A 21,869-nucleotide genomic window follows, 5' to 3' on the forward strand; every position below is an offset into this window, starting at 1 on the left:
TACAACCGGATCCGTTCATGACTGATGCATGCGCTTGTATTATTGTAACAGAAGCGTTTTTGCAGATCCATGACTGATCCGCAAAAACGCTAATGTGGAAGTAGCCTAACAGAACACGTACACACATTTCTTCTTCAGTTAGTTAGTGCCACAGATGAAGTCATGCTACTAATGAGTACAATGCTGAATAGAGTTATTCATTGCTATTTGTGGCATAGCCATTCATCGTCCGTTGTCTTTTCTCTTCATTCTTCATTTAATTCAGATCGGTCATTCCATATTATTCACTGGTATATAACTATGAATGTCATTTATTTCACTGCCTCTTTCTGTATTCATTGTTTTGGCTGAATTAGGTCTTACATTAGTTTAGTTTTTTTTTGCAAATGGATCAACCACAGGCTGATTGAGTACATTACATTGATTATATTGTTGAGGGACTTAGGACACCCATACATATAAGATAGCCATCGGCTGTATATAGGTAGAACTAGTGTTCGGCTGACAGCTATCTCTCCCGATTGTCCTATACTTATGCACTGATGGCTCAGCAGAGCATGCCTATTTTGTGAATAGGGAGAGAGCAATCCATCTGCTTGATTATCTCCTCCCACGTCAGTCTGGAAGTCACCACATGCAGTAGATGGATGGTCAAAATCAGTGGGACATACATCTAATGTGAATGGCAGTCTGTAAGCTAGCCATACACTTTCAATAGTTTTTGGCCAAGCACTTGTTCAGCCTACTGCCCTCTACACACTGCCCTCTACACCTCTTCCAGCGACTTTTCTCCTGTGAGAACCTGATCTTTCTTTCCTCTACATCATGTGTTAAAGAAGAGTTGGGGCATTCCCTAATGCATAAGGCTACTTTCACACTAGCGTTCGGGGCTCCACTTGTGAGCTCCGTTTGAAGGGGCTCACAAGCGGCCCCGAACGCATCCATACTGCCCCAATGCATTCTGAGTGGACGCGGATCCGCTCAGAATGCATCAGTCTGGCAGCGTTCAGCCTCCGCTCCGCTCAGCAAGCGGACACCTGAACGCTGCTTGCAGCGTTCTGGTGTCCGCCTGGCCATGCGGAGGCAAACGGATCCGTCCAGACTTACAATGTAAGTCAATGGGGACGGATCCGTTTGAATTTGACACTATATGGCTCAATTTTCAAACGGATCCGTCCCCCATTGACTTTCAATGTAAAGTCTGGACGGATCCGTCTGAAGCTACTTTCACACTTAGAATTTTTTCTACAATATAATGCAGACGGATCCGTTCTGAACCGATCCAAACGTCTGCATTATATTAGCGGATCCGTCTGGGCAGACCCCAGACGGATCCGCTCTGAACGGTAGTGTGAAAGTAGCCTAAGATAGTTGGCCTGTCCCCTAAGAAATCTGTGGGTTCGGCTGACTTTGCACAAATGTGAATGGGCACTTTAAAGTTGGCCATAGGCATGAGAAATTAATCTACAAACCAAGCCGTGGCCTTCTCTCAGCTTCCCACAGGCCCGTGACATCACGACTGTCACATGGCCTGGGAGCAGCTTAGCCCCATTGAAGTGAATGGATGAAATGACGGCTACATCATCAGTAAGAAAAAGGTAGAGAACCCCTTTAAGAAATTTATCAGCACAAATGACATAATAGTATTAAATGGTGGACATTCAGGAGGTGAGCTGCTAAAACTGCTTTGTTTCATTTTTGATATAATATGATGCAGCATATGGTGTATTTCTTGAGCTCCTGTCACAATTCTGTAGGCTTCACTGACTTGTCCCAGCATTCCTAGTTAGTTCAGTGTCTGTACAGAGTAGGATCTCCGTCACACAGCCTCCTGATGTAGCGTGATCTTGCGAGAACTGAGACTTCTCATGAGACTCCGCTGTACCAAAGCTTCTGATGGGCCAGAGTGAGACGCTGCCGCAGAGAGGGCTCTTCTCTCCAGTGGCATCTCACTCTAGTCTGAGTGAGACTGTCTCGTCAGAAGGTATTGAACAGCTTGGTCTCACGAGAAGTTATGATATTGCATTACATCAGGAGGCTGAGTGATGGAGAATGTCATTGCGGGAAGAAACCTCCCCTAGCAAACTACAAACTCTGCACATGTAATAAAAAAGGCATCTTTATTGTGCCTCATCAAAAGGACATACGATATATATATATATATATATATATATATATATATGAAAAAAAGTCAATGCAGAAAGAGCTATGAAAGTACAACCCCCCCCCCCCCCCCCCGTTCCCTGGTCTTATGTATGTTGCATAAATAATCATCTAATTGGAGTGAAATGGTTAATCACTCCTTCAGCACTAAATAATACACTCCCACCGTGTCTAGTAACTTATTATACAGATCTATAAACTTGTAGACCATACTCCACTGTTACATCGCTTCATAGCACTTGTAAGTATTCTAAAAGCTCAATGGAGCCATTGATTATAGCAATACATCAACTATGGATATGAAGTACCTCCTGAAAGGAGGACTACACGCTATGGAATTACAAAAAATACAGTACCACAACGGCAGAGGCAAAGAGAGACCATACAGACCAGGACCTGGGGAGAGCAGGACAAACCCTGACGTATGTTTCGTCGCGCTTCCTCTGGGGGTGTGCCCTTCTGATTCATTCCCACACTTAAATACCCCAAGCAATCTTGTGATCCCTCCTCTATCATAAAGTATTTCAGACAAGAAGAAAAACTGCCAGCCAGCATGACAATTGGGCAAATCTTAATGGTAAATCGGGGGCCAGGCGCCATATTTGAAAAGGTCAAAATGCCCATATCATGGTCCCTACACACACCTTAACTTGAACATAATAGAAATGGACAACCACATCCATATATATTAAAACATTCTTAAATATCAACTTATAATGTAGATCCACATCATAGATAAAAAAAAGAGGGTTTAATTCATACCATTTTGTATGTGCTATGTATTTATAAGACTCACCATCCCATCCCATGGCTGAACACACACAAATATATTCCCCTAAGAGGGGCATAACTAATCCATGCAACCAGGAATTATAAACCACTAAACAGCTATAAGGTTTTGACAGGAGGTACGTATTCCGAATAGTGCACACTGTTTTAAAAAAAAAAACTGTTTGAATCCCATACCACGTTAGCCATATTTTTGGATCACATTTAGTGCAGAGCATATGAATTAAAGTGCAAGTAAAAGGTGAAAGTGCAACGTGCAAAGTAAATCCAAAAGTGATTATGAAAAAACATTAGGAATAATGAAAATATAAAAAGTTGATAAAAAAAAGAAAAGAAAACATATTAGAAGTGCATATCCATCATTACAATGCCTAATAAAAAGCCTTGTACATACCATCATAGTGTAAGGGACAAAAGTTTAGTAGGGAAACGTTCCCCATGTCTCCTCCATTGCCCTTGCTATTGTCATCACAGTTGTGGCAAGTCACAACATTATCTCCCAAGGGGGAATAATAAATAAAATAAAAAATACAGTTCAATTCATAGGGATAGAGACAAACCATGCCAGTCATTGCATAGTGATTTAAACATATACAGTGGATATAAAAAGTCTACACAAACCTGTTACAATCTCAGGTTTCTGTGATGTAAAAAAATTTGACAAAGATAAATCATTTCAGAACTTTTTCCACCTTTTAATGTGACCTATAAACTGTACCACTCAATAGAAAAACAAACTGAAATCTTTTAGGTGGAGGGAAGAAAACTAAAAAAAACTAAAATAATGTGATTGCATAAGTGTGCACACCCTCTTATAACTGGGGATGTAGCTGTGTGTGTATATATATATATATATATGTGTGTGTGTGTCCACTAAAGGGGGGTCCTCATAATTCTCTCCCTCATTAATACCCCCATTTCTATGGGCAATATAAATAAAGTCCAATATCAGGCAGCTATCACCATTGGTAACCTATAATGTCCAATAGAATAAAAGGCGGGGGCCTTATATGGATCTAAGATACGGAGTCTTCCAGATCTCTGTGGTTCATCCCATTGGGTGTCACTGTGTCCATATGTTCTACTTTCTTCCAATTGCCCCCTCTCTGGGGAATAATGACATGATCAATGTCATAGTGTTCCTTTTTAAAGTGTCTTGGAATAGTTTGTAGATTTACCATATCTTCTATGTCTTTGGCAGCCTTTATTGCCAACACATGTTCTCTAATTGGCCTTTTGAATTGTCTCGATGTCATCCCTACATATATCATACCACATGGGCATAAAGCCCAGTAGATGACCCCAATTGTTGTACATGTTATTGGAAATGTTATGTTATATTGTTTCCAATGAGAAGAGTCCCATAAATATTCAACCCGATACATGTGACACATTTGCCGCATTCTCTATTACCCCACGGTGGACCTTTTGTGCCGAAAATCCCAGGTCTATTGGTAGAATAATGGCTTTTCACCAAATGATCTTTCAGGTTTTTTGCCCTCCAATAAGTATTCTGTGGATAGGGTGATATTATTTTACCCATTTGTGGGTCAGTCCTCAATATCTCCCAATATTTGCCGAGTGCTGCACGGACATCCCGCCATCGTGAGTTTTATCCAGTAATGAACCGTATTTTTTCTCCCTCATCTTTCTTCTCTTTTTTTATGAAGTAACTGACGTTTTGGACCTTCCTGCTCTCTGGTATCCTGCTTCTAATGCTCGTATATTGTAACCTCTCTCATAGAATCTCTGGCGGAGTTCCTCAGCCTGAAATTCAAAAGACCGCTCTGTTGAGCAAATTCTCTTCACCCACAAGAACTGACCAACTGGTATGCTCTTAATGAGGTATGCTTGGTATGCTGCCAAGTGGCCACAGTGTTCCCCACTGTGCCATGCCTCTTCAAACAGCTAATCAGCAAGGTGCTGGGAGTCGGACCCCATCGATATTGATGACCTATCTTGATGATAGACTTATCAGTATCAAAATCCCAGACAAAGTGGTTAATCATTTAATAATTACTAACAGAAGGACCCGGCTTCGCACGGGTATACTTCATCTATTTCGTTTAATGTTTGTGTGTGTCGTTAAAGATATCGACAGTATCCCCCATAACAGTGACCTCTACAGCACCCCGCGACTTTAACAGTGAACTCCACAGTCCCCCATCTCTTAACAATGACCCCACCCACAGTGCCTCACCACTTTAAATGGGACCTCCACAGCAGCCCATCCCCTTAACTTTGACTTTCACAACAGCCCGCTCCTTTAACAGTGAGTTTCACAGCACCCCACTCCCTTGACAGTGACCTCTTCAGGGGCCCGCCCGCTTAACAGTGACCTCCACAGTACCCCGCTGCCTTAACAGTGACCTCTCAGTACCCTGCTGCCTTAACAGTGACCTTCACAGCAGTTGCCCCTTTAATAGTGGCCCCTGCCCCCTTAACATTGACCTCCACAGTGTCCGCCCCTTTAACAGTGACCTCCACAGCGGCCTGGCCCATTAACAGTAACATCCACAGTGGCCTGCCCCTTTAATGCTAGGGCTACACGACGTGCAACATTTTGTCGCAACAATTTTTGTAATGATAGGCTATGGTGTCGCACTCTGCTGCCTTAACAGTGACCGCCACAGTGTCTGCCCCTTTAACGGTGACCTCCACAGCAGCACTGTGACATACTGCGACACGACAGTTGCAGAAAATCCATCCATCGTAGTTGCAGCATGTCACATACGCAGTGCAACACAATAGACTATCATTAAAAAAAATTGTCGCACGACACATGTAGCAGTGTAGTTGTGCCCTATGTGTCGTGCGACTTATTGTCGTCATGTAGCTGACCTACAGCATTGAAGAAAAATGGCTGGGTTGTTATGGAAACCTGGAGTAAAACTGTGTGTATGTGGAGACTAAGGACCTGCGAGCCTCTATTAGCTGATAAGGGACATGTGACCGGGTGTATGGCAGTTGGGATATGAGTGAAAGACTTGCAGGCTTGTATTGGCTAACGCAGGTCATTTTTTGGGAATATCTCAGGAACAGTACGTCCTTGTGACCCTCACAAGATTTCTTTCCAGGTAGCAAGGGATGTGTATATCAAGTTTTGTTGAAATCGATGGTTGCGTTTTTGAGTGATAGCAGAACATGCATAAATACGTCCTTCTTTTTATATATATATATCGTGAAAGCTCAGCAGAAGGCAGGCAGAATCTATATTCTTTCTGAAGTACACTTTGCACTGTCATGATTATTTGGTTTCCGGTTATTGCAGTCATTGTATTGTAACTGCTTTTCCTTTCTATGATTATATGTAGTGTTGAGAAAAGTTATCAAAAATTAGAAGATATTGACTTTGTGACAAATTACTTTGTCATGAAGCGCATTTCTTTGTATGTAGTGGACACAATGATTGGAAACGGCCATCACGCCATCCCCCATGATTGAACCCCTCAGATGCCACGTTCATCGCAGATCGTGGCATCTTTGATTAACATTGAGGGCTTTCAAGTATTTTTTTTTTCTGCCATCCTGAAATTCTGATCAAAGTCAATTTGTTTGACTTCGATTTGCTCATCACTAAGTATATGCATAGGATGTATACATTTTTCTGTTACATCATATACATCAGTATTATAATGTCACTTTTTGTTTTTGCAGAACATTCAACCGATAAACACATGACTGTAAAATTTGTGCAAGACACCTCAAAATTCTGGTACAAGCCTGATATTTCAAGAGAACAAGGTATATTTATTTCTGTGTGTAAGTTTCTCTATTTGCTATGGCTGTGATGCTAGGAGTGCCACCAAATGCTTAGGAACTACACATAGAAATTGTGGATTTCAGACAGTTACCTATTGATTGTACACCTAAAATTTATATACACAATTCCTTAGGTATAGAGTAAATCATCACTTAAAAAAAGTCTAGGGCCACCTAGTCAAACCTATTCAAAATTATGGTATTGGCAGCACCAGCAGCTATAAACCATTGCTGTAGCTCAGTTAAATCATTGCTTTGCAGTTGCATAGTCATCCCCCATTGTATTGTTTTGCACCATGTAGATGAGAGCATTGTATAGCATGTTCAGGGGCCTACAATATGCGACAGTTGCTAATCCAGTCCCCATCTCAGTCGAATTTCTGGACAGACAGACACCCCTCAACATTAAAATTGCAGCACCAAGAAGGACAAGTCATAAAGTTATGTGAATTGAGCAAGTATCACTAAGATCTACAGGCGATCACATTTTCAAGCACCAAGCTCTAATCTATGGCATGTGCAAGGAGCATAAAAGCTGGATTTGAAAGCAAAGGTTTTTAGCCACATGAAACTTCAAAAAATCGTGTCAGTTGATGTGGGATGATTCTGAGATGCCTCCTGTTTGTCAACGTGCCAGTTATCACCCCTTGTCGCAAACTGAGAGTGACAGAATCATTGAACTTGGTTTATCACTCCAGCACATCACTACGTGCCTAGGTCAAGATGTCAGCACTGTTTAATGTTGTGTGAGAACTATGGTGGTTGGGAGACCAATGACAAACGGGAATGCACAGACCTCTGCTTTGTTGGATGATCTGATTAAAAGAATGATGTGTAGTGATCTGTAGTGCAAGTGGACATAACATCCCAAGCCTAGGGCAGCAAACCGTGTCTACACAATCCATCAGAAGGTGTTTGGACAACATTGGGCTACGAGCCAGATGTCCAGCTAGAGGCGTTCCATTGACCTCACGCCACTCCTGTCAAAGGCTGTCAAGGTGCACAGCAAGATGGCAATGGAGGCTGGAAGGAATGGAGGTCTATACTCTTCAGTGATGAGTCCCGATTTTGTTTTGAATGTAGTGATAGCCAGAGATTGGTCTGGGACCATATGGGCAACACTATGAAAGAGGCCTTCACAAGGGAATGTCACAGTGGTCCTACTCCTAAGATTATGGTGTGGGGTGGCATCATGTACAGTAGCCAAATCCTTCTAGTCTTCATTTTAGGTACACTAACAGCTTGATGTTACATTGATTTAGTTGTGGAAGAGTGGAAACAGCGGTACGGCCATTTCTCCAAAGTGTCCCAGAAGCTGGTTTCAGCAGGACCGCACCGGTCTGCATGTTGCTAGTGCTATTGTAAGCAGCTTGCATGGCATAAATGTGCTACCTGCAGCGTCTCCAGACTTGTTTTCCATCATGCACCTCTGGGAGTAATTTGTCAGCAATTGTAAAGGGAGTTGCCAGCAGCAGATCTTGCTGATTTTCATGACCAAGTGCATTCAGCGTGCCATTAATCACCTCATTGATAGCATGGTAAGGCGTAGAAGTGCATGTATTTCTGTGCATGGTGCCCATACTAATAAATCAATCTAGATAAAACATGTTTATTGATCCTGTGATTTCGACAATGCCACTACTTTTCCTGGTTGCAATTTAAATGTTAGAGTGTAGTTTCCTACGTAAATATTCAATGGCGTTTTGAGTGTGGATAGTAATACATTTATTGTGTATGAGCTTTCAAAGATTTTGCACAGATTCTGCCTGGTATCTCTATAGCAGACACATACAAGAATGGCATTGTTTCTGGTGTAAAACACCAAAAAGTGTTCTTATAATTTCACCTGATTCTTGAGTCTGAGTGTTTTTATTGGACACATGTTAATGTGGCAGGTATAGTATTTACTTTATTCATTCATGATAGGTTTGGTAGATGAAAAAACTAGGTGTATATGAAATCTTTAATAGCGGCATGCTGACTCTGCAGTACAGATATTCTGTGAGATAATTGGCCTTGCTCAGATCTGAAATGTTCTCATTAGTCAGAACAATTTACTCTGCTTATATATAGTAATATTATTATTTTTTTTCATTTTTGATCAAAATAGAGAGCGGCAGTAATTCCATTCTGTGTGCAATGCTGGCCATGAAAACATTAGCACACTTGTCCATACTGGCACAGCATTTCTGAAGAGCATACCATTCCCTCTTCAATGAGTTTGTTTGTAGAGGCTTCAGCAGGTTTGCACATGTTAAGACAGGTACACAGAATTTCTGTGCCAGGAACATTTCAAAGCAGACGTTGGTGTTTTTTCCCCACTTATATCATCACTGATTTATTGTAGAATAAATATTTGAGATTTTGAGATTTTCTCCAGGCTCCACTGCTGCAAATGTATTATTTTTTCTTGATTGCAATTATTATTATATCATCTCATTGCATATCTCTGTGTTCTGTGACGTTTACTGTATAGAACTTTGTTTGCAAGAAGTGACTGTAGTAATAAATGTTGTAATTCCCTGTAATCAGTCTTCTGTGTTTCACTTTACACGGTATCTTCCATTCTTTTTCTCATGTAGCTATTGCAGTTCTGAAGGACAAGGAACCTGGTTCATTTATTGTTAGAGATAGCCATTCCTTTAGAGGAGCATATGGTTTGGCTATGAAAGTTGCCACGCCACCTCCATCAGTTATGCAGCTAAACAAGAAAGGTTTGTCATCTGAATATCCTTAAAGGGAACCTGTCACCATGTTCTGACATATAAAACCAAATGTACCTTAATGCTTGTTTACCCTGATAGTTCCCAGCGATCGATCCATAATCTTCTCAGGACTAACCTGTCCTATTTTATCGCCCTATAACGCTTTCCCGCCTTTTGCTTGACCAGAGAAGAGTCATATTTTTTCAGATACAGATAAAATCTCGCGTGAGCTTCCTTGGTCCGAGTCTAGGTAATCACGACCCCTAACCATCCCCTCTTTTGTTAGATTGACAGCCTTTAGTGTGGCCGGGATCGCATAAGTCTCGCGCATGCGCGGTGCGCTCCTTGGTAAGGCGCGATCCAGTCTCCGGCTGCCACTGTTAGCCGGGTCTCAGCGGTGCACTGTGCATGCGCGAGACTTGTGCCATCCCGGCCGCGCTGCAGGCTGTCAATCTAACAAAAGAGAGTACGGTTAGGGGGCAGGCTTACCTAGACTCGAAGCAAGGAAGCCTCATTTGCATACAACCTGTGGCGGAATAAAAGTTGTTTTACAGCGATCATGCGCCTCAGACATCTTACACAAGAACATCATTAGAAGCCGGATGTTAAGGTACTGCTGGCGGTTTTTCGTGCTGACAGGTTCCCTGTAACTTTAAGTATTGCTACCTCCTGTGGTGGTAAGAAAATAGCCCACACTTATGGTCTTCATCTTGGTTGATGTCCCCGTGCACAAAACATATTGGCCTAGAACAAGTAGTGCAGTGCTTAAAGAGAACCTGTCACTATGAATGAAATGCAGTGCAATCTGATGGCAGCAGATTATAGAGCAGGAGGAGCTGAGCAGATTGATATATAATATTTCATGGGAAAAGATTCAGTCAAACTTGTAATTTATCCATTTAAAACTCTACTCTTTTTATGCTTAGAAATCGTGTGGGTGGTCCTCTGTGATTGACAGCCTTCCCTGTGTGCTTAGGCATACTGATAGGACCACCCACACGACTCCTAAGGATAAAAGAGCAGAGGTTTGAATCAATAAACTACAAGTGAATAAATCTTTCTCTTATAATCCAAGTTTTTGGGAAAATTTGGGATGAATTCCAAAACGGTAATCCCTAATATAATTTATTCTATCTCTGTCTCTTTCTCTCATTTAATATTTCTAAATATGAGTCCTAGTAGACCTCAGAGTGTTATACGATTTTTTAGCACAACATAATGGAACATAATTGATTCGGGTAAAATACATTTGGGTTCAAATCAATAAAAAAAAATGCATTAGCCCCTGTCTTTGCTAGAAGGGGACCCACTCTAAGGGTCCGTTTACACATCCGTATGTGTTTTGCGAATCCGCAAAACACCAGCACCGGCAATGTGCGTTCCGCATTTTGCAGACCGCATATTGCCGGCACTCTCCTAGAAAATGCAGTTTCTTGTCCGCAATTGCAGACAAGAATAGGACATGTTCTATTTTTTGGCGGAACGCAAGTGCGGATCTGCAAATGCGGACAGCACATTCCAGCCCCATTGAAAATTGCGGAACGGATGTGGACCCATTTTATGGACATGTGAATGGACCCTTAAAAACAGACACATTGAACATGGCACATAAAAGGGTGTCTTGACAGAAGGCCCCTCGTCTTTGATGTCCATTGCCCTAATGGGGCATATGGACGGTGGTTTTCATAGTGAAGCAACCCCTTGAATATTTTTTTAAAACCTAATCTAACTACCACGTATACCATGTTAGAGATGCTTACATCATCAATTTAAATGTTTCTTTTAGCCACAATGAGATTTGTTACCATAAGAAACAATAACTTTCAGTAAGATGTGTATAAAAGATGGAGATGATGACAGTCCTGGATTGTGATATGGAAGAATGAGAAGGCCAGTTCACTAGCTGTACTTGGTGGGGGATTTTAGGTGTAATATACACTGCTCAAAAAAATAAAGGGAACACAAAAATAACAGATCCTAGATCTGAATTAATTAAATATTCTTCTGAAATACTTTGTTCTTTACATAGTTGAATGTGCTGACAACAAAATCACACAAAAATAAAAAAATGGAAATCAAATTTTTCAACCCATGGAGGTCTGGATTTGGAGTCACCCTCAGAATTAAAGTGGAAAAACACACTACAGGCTGATCCAACTTTGATGTAATGTCCTTAAAACAAGTCAAGATGAGGCTCAGTAGTGTGTGTGGCCTCCACGTGCCTGTATGACCTCCCTACAACGCCTGTGCATGCTCCTGATGAGGTGGCGGACGGTCTCCTGAGGGATCTCCTCCCAGACCTGGACTAAAGCATCTGCCAACTCCTGGACAGTCTGTGGTGCAACGTGACGTTGGTGGATAGAGCGAGACATAATGTCCCAGATGTGCTCAATTGAATTCAGGTCTGCGGAACGGGCGGGCCAGTCCATAGCATTAATGCCTTCGTCTTGCAGGAACTGCTGACACACTCCAGCCACATGAGGTCTAGCATTGTCTTGCATTAGGAGGAACCCAGGGCCAACCGCACCAGCATATGGTCTCACAAGGGGTCTGAGGATCTCATCTCGGTCCCTAATGGCAGTCAGGCTACCTCTGGAGAGCACATGGAGGGCTGTGCGGCCCTCCAAAGAAATGCCACCCCACACCATTACTGACCCAATGCCAAACTGGTCATGCTGGAGGATGTTGCAGGCAGCAGAACGTTCTCCACGGCGTCTCAAGACTGTCACGTCTGTCACATGTGCTCAGTGTGAACCTGCTTTCATCTGTGAAGAGCACAGGGCGCCAGTGGCTAATTTGCCAATATTGGTGTTCTCTGGCAAATGCCAAGCGTCCTGCACGGTGTTGGGCTGTAAGCACAACCCCCACCTGTGGACGTCGGGCCCTCATATCAACCTCATGGAGTCTGTTTCTGACCGTTTGAGCAGACACATGCACATTTGTGGCCTACTGGAGGTAATTTTGCAGGGCTCTGGCAGTGCTCCTCCTGTTCCTCCTTGCACAAAGGCGGAGGTAGCGGTCCTGCTGCTGGGTTGTTGCCCTCCTACGGCCTCCTCCACGTCTCCTGATGCACTGTCCTGTCTCCTGGTAGCGCCTCCATGCTCTGGACACTACGCTGACAGACACAGTAAACCTTCTTGCCACAGCTCGCATTGATGTGCCATCCTGGATAAGCTGAACTACCTGAGCCACTTGTGTGGGTTGTAGACTCCGTCTCATGCTACCACTAGAGTGAAAGCACCGCCAGCATTCAAAAGTGACCAAAACATCAGCCAGGAAGCATAGGAACTGAGAAGCGGTCTGTGATCACCACCTACAGAACCACTCCTTTATTGGGGGTGTCTTGCTAATTGCCTATAATTTCCACCTGTTGTCTATCCCATTTGCACAACAGCATGTGAAATTGATTGTCACTCAGTGTTGCTTCCTAAGTGGACAGTTTGATTTCACAGAAGTGTGATTGACTTGGAGTTACATTGTGTTGTTTAAGTGTTCCCTTTATTTTTTTGAGCAGTGTATATGTTTTCCATTTAAAGGCAAAGCATATTAATGAAGTTCCTATAATGTTCTTTTATTTTAACTCTTTTATTAGGTGGAGACTTGACAAACGAACTTGTCCGGCACTTCTTAATTGAATGCATTCAAAAAGGTGTCCGCTTGAAGGGATGCCCCAATGAACCGTATTTTGGTAAATTTTGTGTTTATATCTTTAGTTTTTTTTCTACAATTACAAGTATCTAATTTGTGTAATATAAGTAGTACTTTTGAGCTCAGTATAATGGTTACAGATTATTCTAATTTGTACCTGACAACATGATTGCAAAATGTATGTGAAACAGTGTCCTGAAAGTAAATCCCGGATTTCCATGGGATGAAAGGATGGCACAAAATGACAGAATGTGGGACGATGCAAGTAGGCGGAGTCAGCAATACCATAATGCAGCCCAAATTACTTTCTCAGAAGCTGCCCTCCTTTGGTCGTCGGTACCAGCTGCCTTGTCCTGAGTTCAGGAGGGCACCTGCTGGCTAGATGCCTAAGTACTTAATTCTCCCAGTCTTAATTAATACCAAGAGCATCACATCATCATGTACCTGGTCAGTGGCCATTAGAAGGGCTCTGGGCAGTTTCCCTGTAGAGTCTATGGCCAGTCAGCCCCTAGACATGAGGGTACTGAATGGTTGACGTTACTGTACTTAATAGGGTGAGGGGTAGGGAAACTTCAGATTAAGCTGACACTATCCAGAGAGAAAATCTGAAGCCAATACTGATGCTGGGAACCATGTTGTTTTTACTTCTCTTCATTTTGACGTGGTACTTGAAGACTTATCTCTAATTTGTATTGTATGAATAATATGTAACTTTTAACTCTAGGGAGTTTGACAGCTTTGGTTTATCAACATTCAATCACTCCCCTGGCACTGCCATGCAAATTGCTCATCCCTGACAAAGGTATGTGTTTTAAATGTACACAGATCGCTTCTCTATTACCTTTGAAAGGTACAAGTAGAAGACATCTGTGAATGCGTAAAAGCAGATATGTTCATGTGCATAACTAACACCATGGAAAAAACTACAACATTAAAACGAAGGAATGCAAAAAGGAACCAAAATCTAGTTGCAAACTGTGTGAAGCTAAACCACAGTTAAACCTGGCATGTGTGAATACAGCCTTAGTTCTTCATCCCAGTCAGGCTTGATTATAGCCAGTCCTGTTGATTCCTGTTGACAATGATGCCTAAAGCCTCATGCAGACGTCCGTGAGATACCGGACTGGCATTGCAGGAGCGCATGGCGTCATGATATTACAAAGCACCCATTCAAACTATCATACAGTACATGGCTGTGCCATGCTGGATGGCTAATGGAGGAGGGCCATGAATCTACTCTGATATCTGTGTACCCTAATTCAGCATGTGGCTCCGGTTTTATTAAAGTTGTTCATGACTGCAACTGCTTTTATTAAGGATGTTAATAGGCAGTTAGCCGACTACTGTGGATTTGGATTCCGTAACTTGCAGCACTTAACATTTATTACAAGGAGAATATGATTTTAACATTTCAGAAGAATGGCCACCAGAGCAGGAGCCACTATTGCAGGGAGGGGGTTGTTCTGAGCACATGACTCTATAAAGCCTTTGAGTCACGCTCTGTAATTTATTAACAGCAGCAAGGTGCAAGGATTCAGAGTCATGGAAGCATATGAAGGGATCTGCTGTAGATTCTTTCACTGTGAGCTGTGCGAGTGGTTACACTGTGAACGCGGTGCTATAGCTGAGCGCGCAGACAGCTGGAGTACATTCACGCGTCAACAGGTGGTTGCCTAGTGTTATTGAGGGTGTTACAGTAAAAGCATGGGAGTGAACACATTCTTGGGAGAACAGGAGGAAAACCTTGATAAATATTATTCATGTGTCCACTCTTGAAAATTCCTTTGCTGCTTTCCACCTCCAGTAGTCTATAGATAGTGGCCTGATATTTGTTATGTTGCTGCAACATCCTGCAGGGAAAAGAAAGCATAGCAATTATAGGTGCACCATAAGTTTGGAAAGGGGGTGCCAGAGAGTGGACAGATGGCTTTGTCAACATATCTCCTTCTTGAAATACTGCATGTTGCCAGCTGGTGTCACTGTTCTAAAAGATACAGGTGGCTCATGTGCTTCTGTATAAAGCATTGGCAAAAGTGACACCTGGTGGATAAGTAAAGTAACTGCACTCCATTCTGAGAACAAAAATGATCGCTGTTTTTGCTTACCTTATGGCCTCACGAACATGACAGAAACATGTGCAAGTATCTGTATTTCAGCACACACAGTCACCTGCAGCTTGGCAGTCCTATTTACTTTTTTATGCTGGATTCATACTGAATCTGACAGCAGCTGCTCCATATGAAACAGTCTTACAGTAGGGTCTGATAAATGTAATATGGTCAATGTATAGTGTGCAAGTGGCACATGGGCCATTTTTAGACCAGGTATGGCTCTGGCAAAATAAAAAAAAAGGGCCCCCAAATGATAAATAATTGTACCTATAATACAGTCATGTACTATATTCACAAATGGTTATACAAAGACCAGTATTACTAATAATACTGTTACCTATTGCTCAAATGCTGCAATGCCTCTACACCAGGACCAATACCCCTCAGTAGTGACTCTGCAGTATACCAGTTTTACACAGGCACTCTGCAGACCTCAGAACTAATCACAGTGCGGTTAAATGCAGCGACTAACAGGTGACCTCTTCTCTGATTGGAGCACACCGTTTCCTGTCCGACATAAGACTTCTTTCAGCCAGAACTTGTTTATGTCAACTTTGCTGTCCAGACATCTTTACTCCCTACTTTTTCATCAATGTCCCGACCTACCTTTTCCCAACCTACACAAACTCCCCATCCTGCTGTTATGCCCGGCTCTGTCCCTGTGTGCCCCCTGTATGTCACTATTACTGTACCTGTTTTGTTGCACAGTGCCCTTCAGACTGTGTAGTTCAGCAATGTGTCAGAACTGGTGTCACTCCCCCTTCCCGATGGATGGTACCACCAGAAACGTATCATGCCCCATATTGTAGCCCAGACATGAATGATGCACCACACAATGAATGTCTCCCCCATTATGTCCCACAAAGTAAAATTGTCACCTATTTTACCCCACACAGTAATTGTGCATGTATACAGTCCTTGTGAACTTCTCAGTTTCACAAACCGCAATAGTGCCACTTTTAGACTCCACATACAGTACTTAGTGTTCCTCTTAGTGCCCTACACAGTAATAATGTTTAGCATTGTTACCCTTTACAGTAATATTGCCCCTTTTGTGTTCCCACATAGTAATAACTTGATGCAGTGACATCATTGTGTCGCCTGTGCCAGGAACCTGGCATAATGTGCGCAATGCTTCCACCTTGTAAACCGCAGACCTTAAGCAGCCTATGGTCTAGAGCAGGGATCAGCAAGCTTTGCACTCCAGCTGCTGTGAAACTACAACTCCCAGCATGCAAATATGAAGTAAATGCAGCATTCTGGGAGTTGTAGTTTCAGAACATCTGGAGTGCCGGAGGTTGCTGATCCCTGCTCTAGAGAATAGCCGGTCATATGATTTCTTAGGTTTTAACTGGGTCTATATCCTGAGGGATTGGGGAAAACAGATCACAGGAGTTGGATGTTCAGGGCAATTACTCAAGTGGCCCCTTACCTTATACTATATTAAGACTACCTTACAAATGGCAGACATTTTAACCATTATGTGTATGATTGATAATTTTTTTTCCATCTAACCAACACTTGTGTGAATAGATATGCAGAGAAATGTAAGCAATATAAGATTGATGGGTGTACACCTAAATGGTTTGACAAGTTTTATAGTCTTCCTGATTATATTTAGTACACTTTACATTTAGTAATGGCATCTTTGTTTTTAGATCCTTTAGAAGAGATTGCAGAGACAGCTCCTCAGACAGCTGCAAACTCTGCTGCAGAGCTGCTGAAGCAAGGAGCAGGTAAGCGGTATGAGTTCTCTCCAGCTGCTGGCACGTGCAGCCTAGTAATCAGAACAATGTACCAAAACGGTTATCACCTAGATTCCAGCACTCGGTGGTGGAAGTAATGTGTAAAGACTAATAAATATGACACAAAGTCCTTGAAAGGGAATGGATCAGACATGTTTGCTTTCATCTACCTCATCCTATTATTTTGCACCATGATTGTCAGTGCTCATCTTCACACACATTATTCAAACTACTGAATAAACTAACGTTTATGGCCGGCTTTAAAAGTACACCTGTCCTTGCTCCCAAGTGACTTTATACAGAAACCCCTGATATAACGAGTTTATGTACCAAGATTTATTCTGGTAATGTTTTGCCTTTGTACATTTGAGTTTCCTGCTGGGCTTTTCCTGTTTGAGATCATTTTAAAGTTATTGCTTGCCTTACGTATAAGTTACATGAATATTTACATTTCACATCCTGAAGCTGTGCAGATGCCTTTCTTCTTATCTAAACTATTTACTTATCATATAGATTTCAGCTCAAGTCTCACGCTACATGCCTGGGACAAATATTTAGCTGAAATGTGCAGAAATACATGTTATTAAATATTTTCGCTGTTATGTACAAGTAATCTAAGCATAATTGACTAACCAAAGCATTAAAACCACTGACAAGTGAAGTGAATATCATTATCCTATGACAATGATATCTACCTTTTAAACCGTTATTGAAGCACAACTCTCTTAGAAAGTAGGAAAAAGGCCATCCAAATTGTGATGGCTAGATGAATGAGTTAGAGCAGTGGTGCCCAACCATTTTTCGTCTGAGGGCCGCACTAGACATGGTATAAATTTTGCGGGCCAGAACCAGTTAGCTTTGCCAGAAAGAAATGCAAACCTTGTAAGAGGGCACGTGTGAGCATTACTACTGTGAAGGGGCAAATATCTGGGCATTTTTTCTGTGCAGGGGCACATCTGGGCATTTTTACCTTAAAGGGGGCACATGTGAGTGTTACAACTGTGAAGGGGGCACATGTGAGCGTTACAACTGTGAAGGGGGCACATGTGAGCGTTACAACTGTGAAGGGGGCACATGTGAGCGTTACAACTGTGAAGGGGGCACATGTGAGCGTTACAACTGTGAAGGGGGCACATGTGAGCGTTACAACTCTGAAGGGGGCACATGTGAGCGTTACAACTCTGAAGGGGGCACATGTGAGCGTTACAACTCTGAAGGGGGCACATGTGAGCGTTACAACTGTGAAGGGGGCACATGTGAGCGTTACAACTCTGAAGGGGGCACATGTGAGCGTTACAACTGTGAAGGGGGCACATGTGAGCGTTACAACTGTGAAGGGGGCACATGTGAGCGTTACAACTGTGAAGGGGGCACATGTGAGCGTTACAACTCTGAAGGGGGCACATGTGAGCGTTACAACTGTGAAGGGGGCACATGTGAGCGTTACAACTCTGAAGGGGGCACATGTGAGCGTTACAACTGTGAAGGGGGCACATGTGAGCGTTACAACTGTGAAGGGGGCACATGTGAGCGTTACAACTGTGAAGGGGGCACATGTGAGCGTTACAACTGTGAAGGGGGCACATGTGAGCGTTACAACTGTGAAGGGGGCACATGTGAGCGTTACAACTGTGAAGGGGGCACATGTGAGCGTTACAACTGTGAAGGGGGCACATGTGAGCGTTACAACTGTGAAGGGGGCACATGTGAGCGTTACAACTGTGAAGGGGGCACATGTGAGCGTTACAACTGTGAAGGGGGCACATGTGAGCGTTACTACTGTGAAGGGGGGCACATGTGAGCGTTACTACTGTGAAGGGGGGCACATGTAAGCATGATTACTGTGAAGGGGGCACATGTGAGCATTATTAATGTGAAGGGGGCACATGTGAGCATTATTAATGTGAAGGGGGCACATATCTTCACATAGCAAGACTAAGGAGTGGAATGCAGGAAACTCTCCACAAATGCATTTTGGTGCAGCATTATGAGTTCTCTCTCCCTCATTAATATTACTAAGCTAGTGAGGAGCGCTTCCTGAGAAGCAACCCAGACAGCCCACACGGGCTCCAGACTTAGTAAAAGACACTTCCCACCACTATGACACCTCGCCAGTCACATCCTCCATAGAACTCCTGCTCCATTCTGACTTGTCCTCACCTTCTCCGACGTGCTCTAATGCCTGTCTGAGAGTCCAGATGAAAAATTGTACTGCGACACTGCAGCGGATCAGGCGTGTCCCTTCTTCTTCAACTGAGCGGAAGCTCTGCCTCTGGTCACTGCGCAGGCCGAATGACTGTGAAGAGTGCACATGTGAGCATTACTACTGTAAATGGGGCACATTTGAGCATTACTACTGTGAAGGGGGCTCATGTGAGCATTACTACTGTGAAGGGGGCACATGTGAGCATTATTACTTTGAAGGGGCCACTATCTCTACTGCCAGCCACAGTGCAGACCACCGCTACTAGTGTCACAATTCTAACCAAGACCAATGAACACCACTCTAATTGGACCAGATTTGGCATGAAACCATGGGGCATAGATAGGACATCGTGCACTGCCCAGCATTAGTTTATGCTGTGGGCAACTCATCTGCCTGCTGCACACCATATTCTCCAGCTGCAGATTAGTGACAGATTTCACGAGGGGCACAGATTTGGGTCCTGATATCCAGCCTGTAAGGAGAGGACCTGCTATCCCCTTATGGGTGTCATCATGGTTACAAGCCAGTCACTGGGATACATGGAGGTTATTTTGGGGGAGATCAGAGTGTAACCCTCCCAAAAACCTGTATGTACATGGCGAGATACAGTGCAGATATGGGACGGAGGCTATGGTGCCGTTAGCGGCAGCCAGGCCTGCTCTAGTGTAGGGCTGTGTGGCCAATGGAGCCTCGTCCCGCTCGCACACACAATGGATGCGCTCTGCTGGCCGAGGCTTTTTTTCACTTACTCTGTACTGTGCTAGGGTCTCTTCCTCGGAGTACACGTAGCTCGGTCAGGATCTGATGGCTCTCGCGTATGCAATGTTCGCCGTGGGGGGTTGGGAGCGTGAGTCGTGGCCTGAGTCCGCCAGCTTTCTTCCCACTAAAGGTAGTAAACCCTCACTGCTGTGCGTCCGGGCACAGGCGGGCGTAGGTGATCGTGTCAGTACTGCGCTACTGCAGCCGCCTAGGCGTGTCTTTTCATCTTCCACTATGCGCAAGCTCTGTCACTGTGTGGGCCACATGACAGCCTTGCGGGCCGGATGACAGCGAGTTATTCTGATTGCCTGACTGAAGTTGGGAAGGAATTTTTTCCCCTAAAATGAGGAATATTTGCTCAAGGGTTTATTTGCCTTTCTATGGATCAATGTGCAGGATAACAGGCTGAACTGGATGGATGGATATATTTTTTCAGCTCTAGTAACTGTAACCTGTAATCTTATTACACTCCAGAAATACATCCAGGCCCCTCCTGAACTCTTAGTGAACTCACCATCACCACTTCCTCAGGCAGAGAGTTCCATAGTCTCACTGCTCTTACCATAAAGAATCCTCTTCTATGTTTGTGTACAAACCTTCTTTCCTCCAGACACAGAGGATGTCCCCTCGTCACAGTCCTGGGGATAAATAGATGATGGGAGAGATCTCTGTACTGACCCCTGATATATTTATACATAGTTATTAGATTTCCCCTTAGTCTTTATTATTTTATTTTTTTAAACTAAATAACTCTAATTTTGATATTCTTTCTGAGTACTGTAGTCCACCCATTCTAGTTATTATTTTAGTTGCCCTCCTTTGAACCCTCTCCATCTCTGCTATGTCTGCCTTGTTCACAGGAGCCCAGAACTGTACACAGTACTCCATGTGTGGTCTGAATAGTGATTTGTAAAGTGGCAGGACTATGTTCTCATCACATGCATCGATGCACCCCATAATTGTATTGGCCTTGGCAGCAGCTGCCTTACACTGGCTTCTATAGCTTAGTTTGCTGTCCACAAAAATTCCTAGATCCTTTTCCATGTCAGTGTTACCCAGTGTTTTACCATTTAGTATGTACTGATGCATGTATTTTCCTTCCCATGTGCATAACTTTACATTTGTCAGTGTTAAACCTCATCTGCCACTTATCTGCCCAAGCCTCCAATCTATCCAGATCCCTCTGTAGTAGTATACGGTCCTCTTCCGTGTTAATTACTTTACACAGTTTAGTGTCGTCTGCAAATATTGGTATTTTACTGTGCAAGCCTTCTACAAGATCATGAATAAATATCTTGAAGAGAATAGGCCCAATACTGACCCCTGAGGTACTCCACTAGTGACAGTGACCCAATCTGAGTGTGTACCGTTAATAACCACCCTCTGTTTTCTATCACTGTGCCAGTTACTTACCCACATACAGACATTTTCCCCCAGTCCAAGCATTCTCATTTTATGTACTAACCTTTATGTGGCACAGTATTAAATGCATTGGAAAAGTCGGAAGATATGACATCCATTGACTCACCCCGGTCAAGTCTAGAACTTACCTCCTCATAGCAACTGATTAAATTAGTTTGACATGACCGATCCCTCATGAAGCTTGAAGCAGCGTTATTTGCTTATTTTCATTGAGTTACTCCAAGAAAACCTTCAAACAGTTTACCCACAACAGATGTTAAACTTACCGGCCTATAGTTTCCGGGCTCTGTTTTTGAACTCTTTTTGAATATTGACACCACATTTGCTAAGCTCTAATCCTGTGGAACACTCCCTGTCATTATAGAGTCCTTAAATATCAGAAATATGGGTCTGTCTAGTTAATTACTTAATTCTCTTAGGCTATGGGGTGTATGCTATCTGGATCTGGTGATTTGTCTGTTTTAATCTGACTAAGATGCCTCTGCACTTCTTCCTGGGTCAGAAAGGCCACTTTTAATGGGGAGTTTACTTTTACACTCTGCATATTATCTGACAGTTC

General features: G+C 43.1%; 1 protein-coding gene across 7 annotated transcripts in view; it reads left to right on the forward strand.

Annotated features, from left to right (window-relative positions):
• Positions 1–21,869, forward strand: part of TNS3 (tensin 3) — a 363,298-nt gene that overhangs the window by 330,425 nt on the left and 11,004 nt on the right. For all 7 annotated transcript variants that reach the window (XM_040433526.1, XM_040433527.1, XM_040433523.1 and 4 more), the window contains 5 exons: positions 6,610–6,696; positions 9,297–9,428; positions 13,012–13,107; positions 13,792–13,869; positions 16,837–16,914. In XM_040433526.1, the coding sequence (XP_040289460.1) occupies positions 6,610–6,696; positions 9,297–9,428; positions 13,012–13,107; positions 13,792–13,869; positions 16,837–16,914 (471 nt within the window). The remainder of the gene's footprint in view (positions 1–6,609; positions 6,697–9,296; positions 9,429–13,011; positions 13,108–13,791; positions 13,870–16,836; positions 16,915–21,869) is intronic.

Source organism: Bufo bufo, chromosome 5 (genome assembly GCF_905171765.1).
Source record: "Bufo bufo chromosome 5, aBufBuf1.1, whole genome shotgun sequence".
NCBI lineage: Eukaryota > Metazoa > Chordata > Amphibia > Anura > Bufonidae > Bufo > Bufo bufo.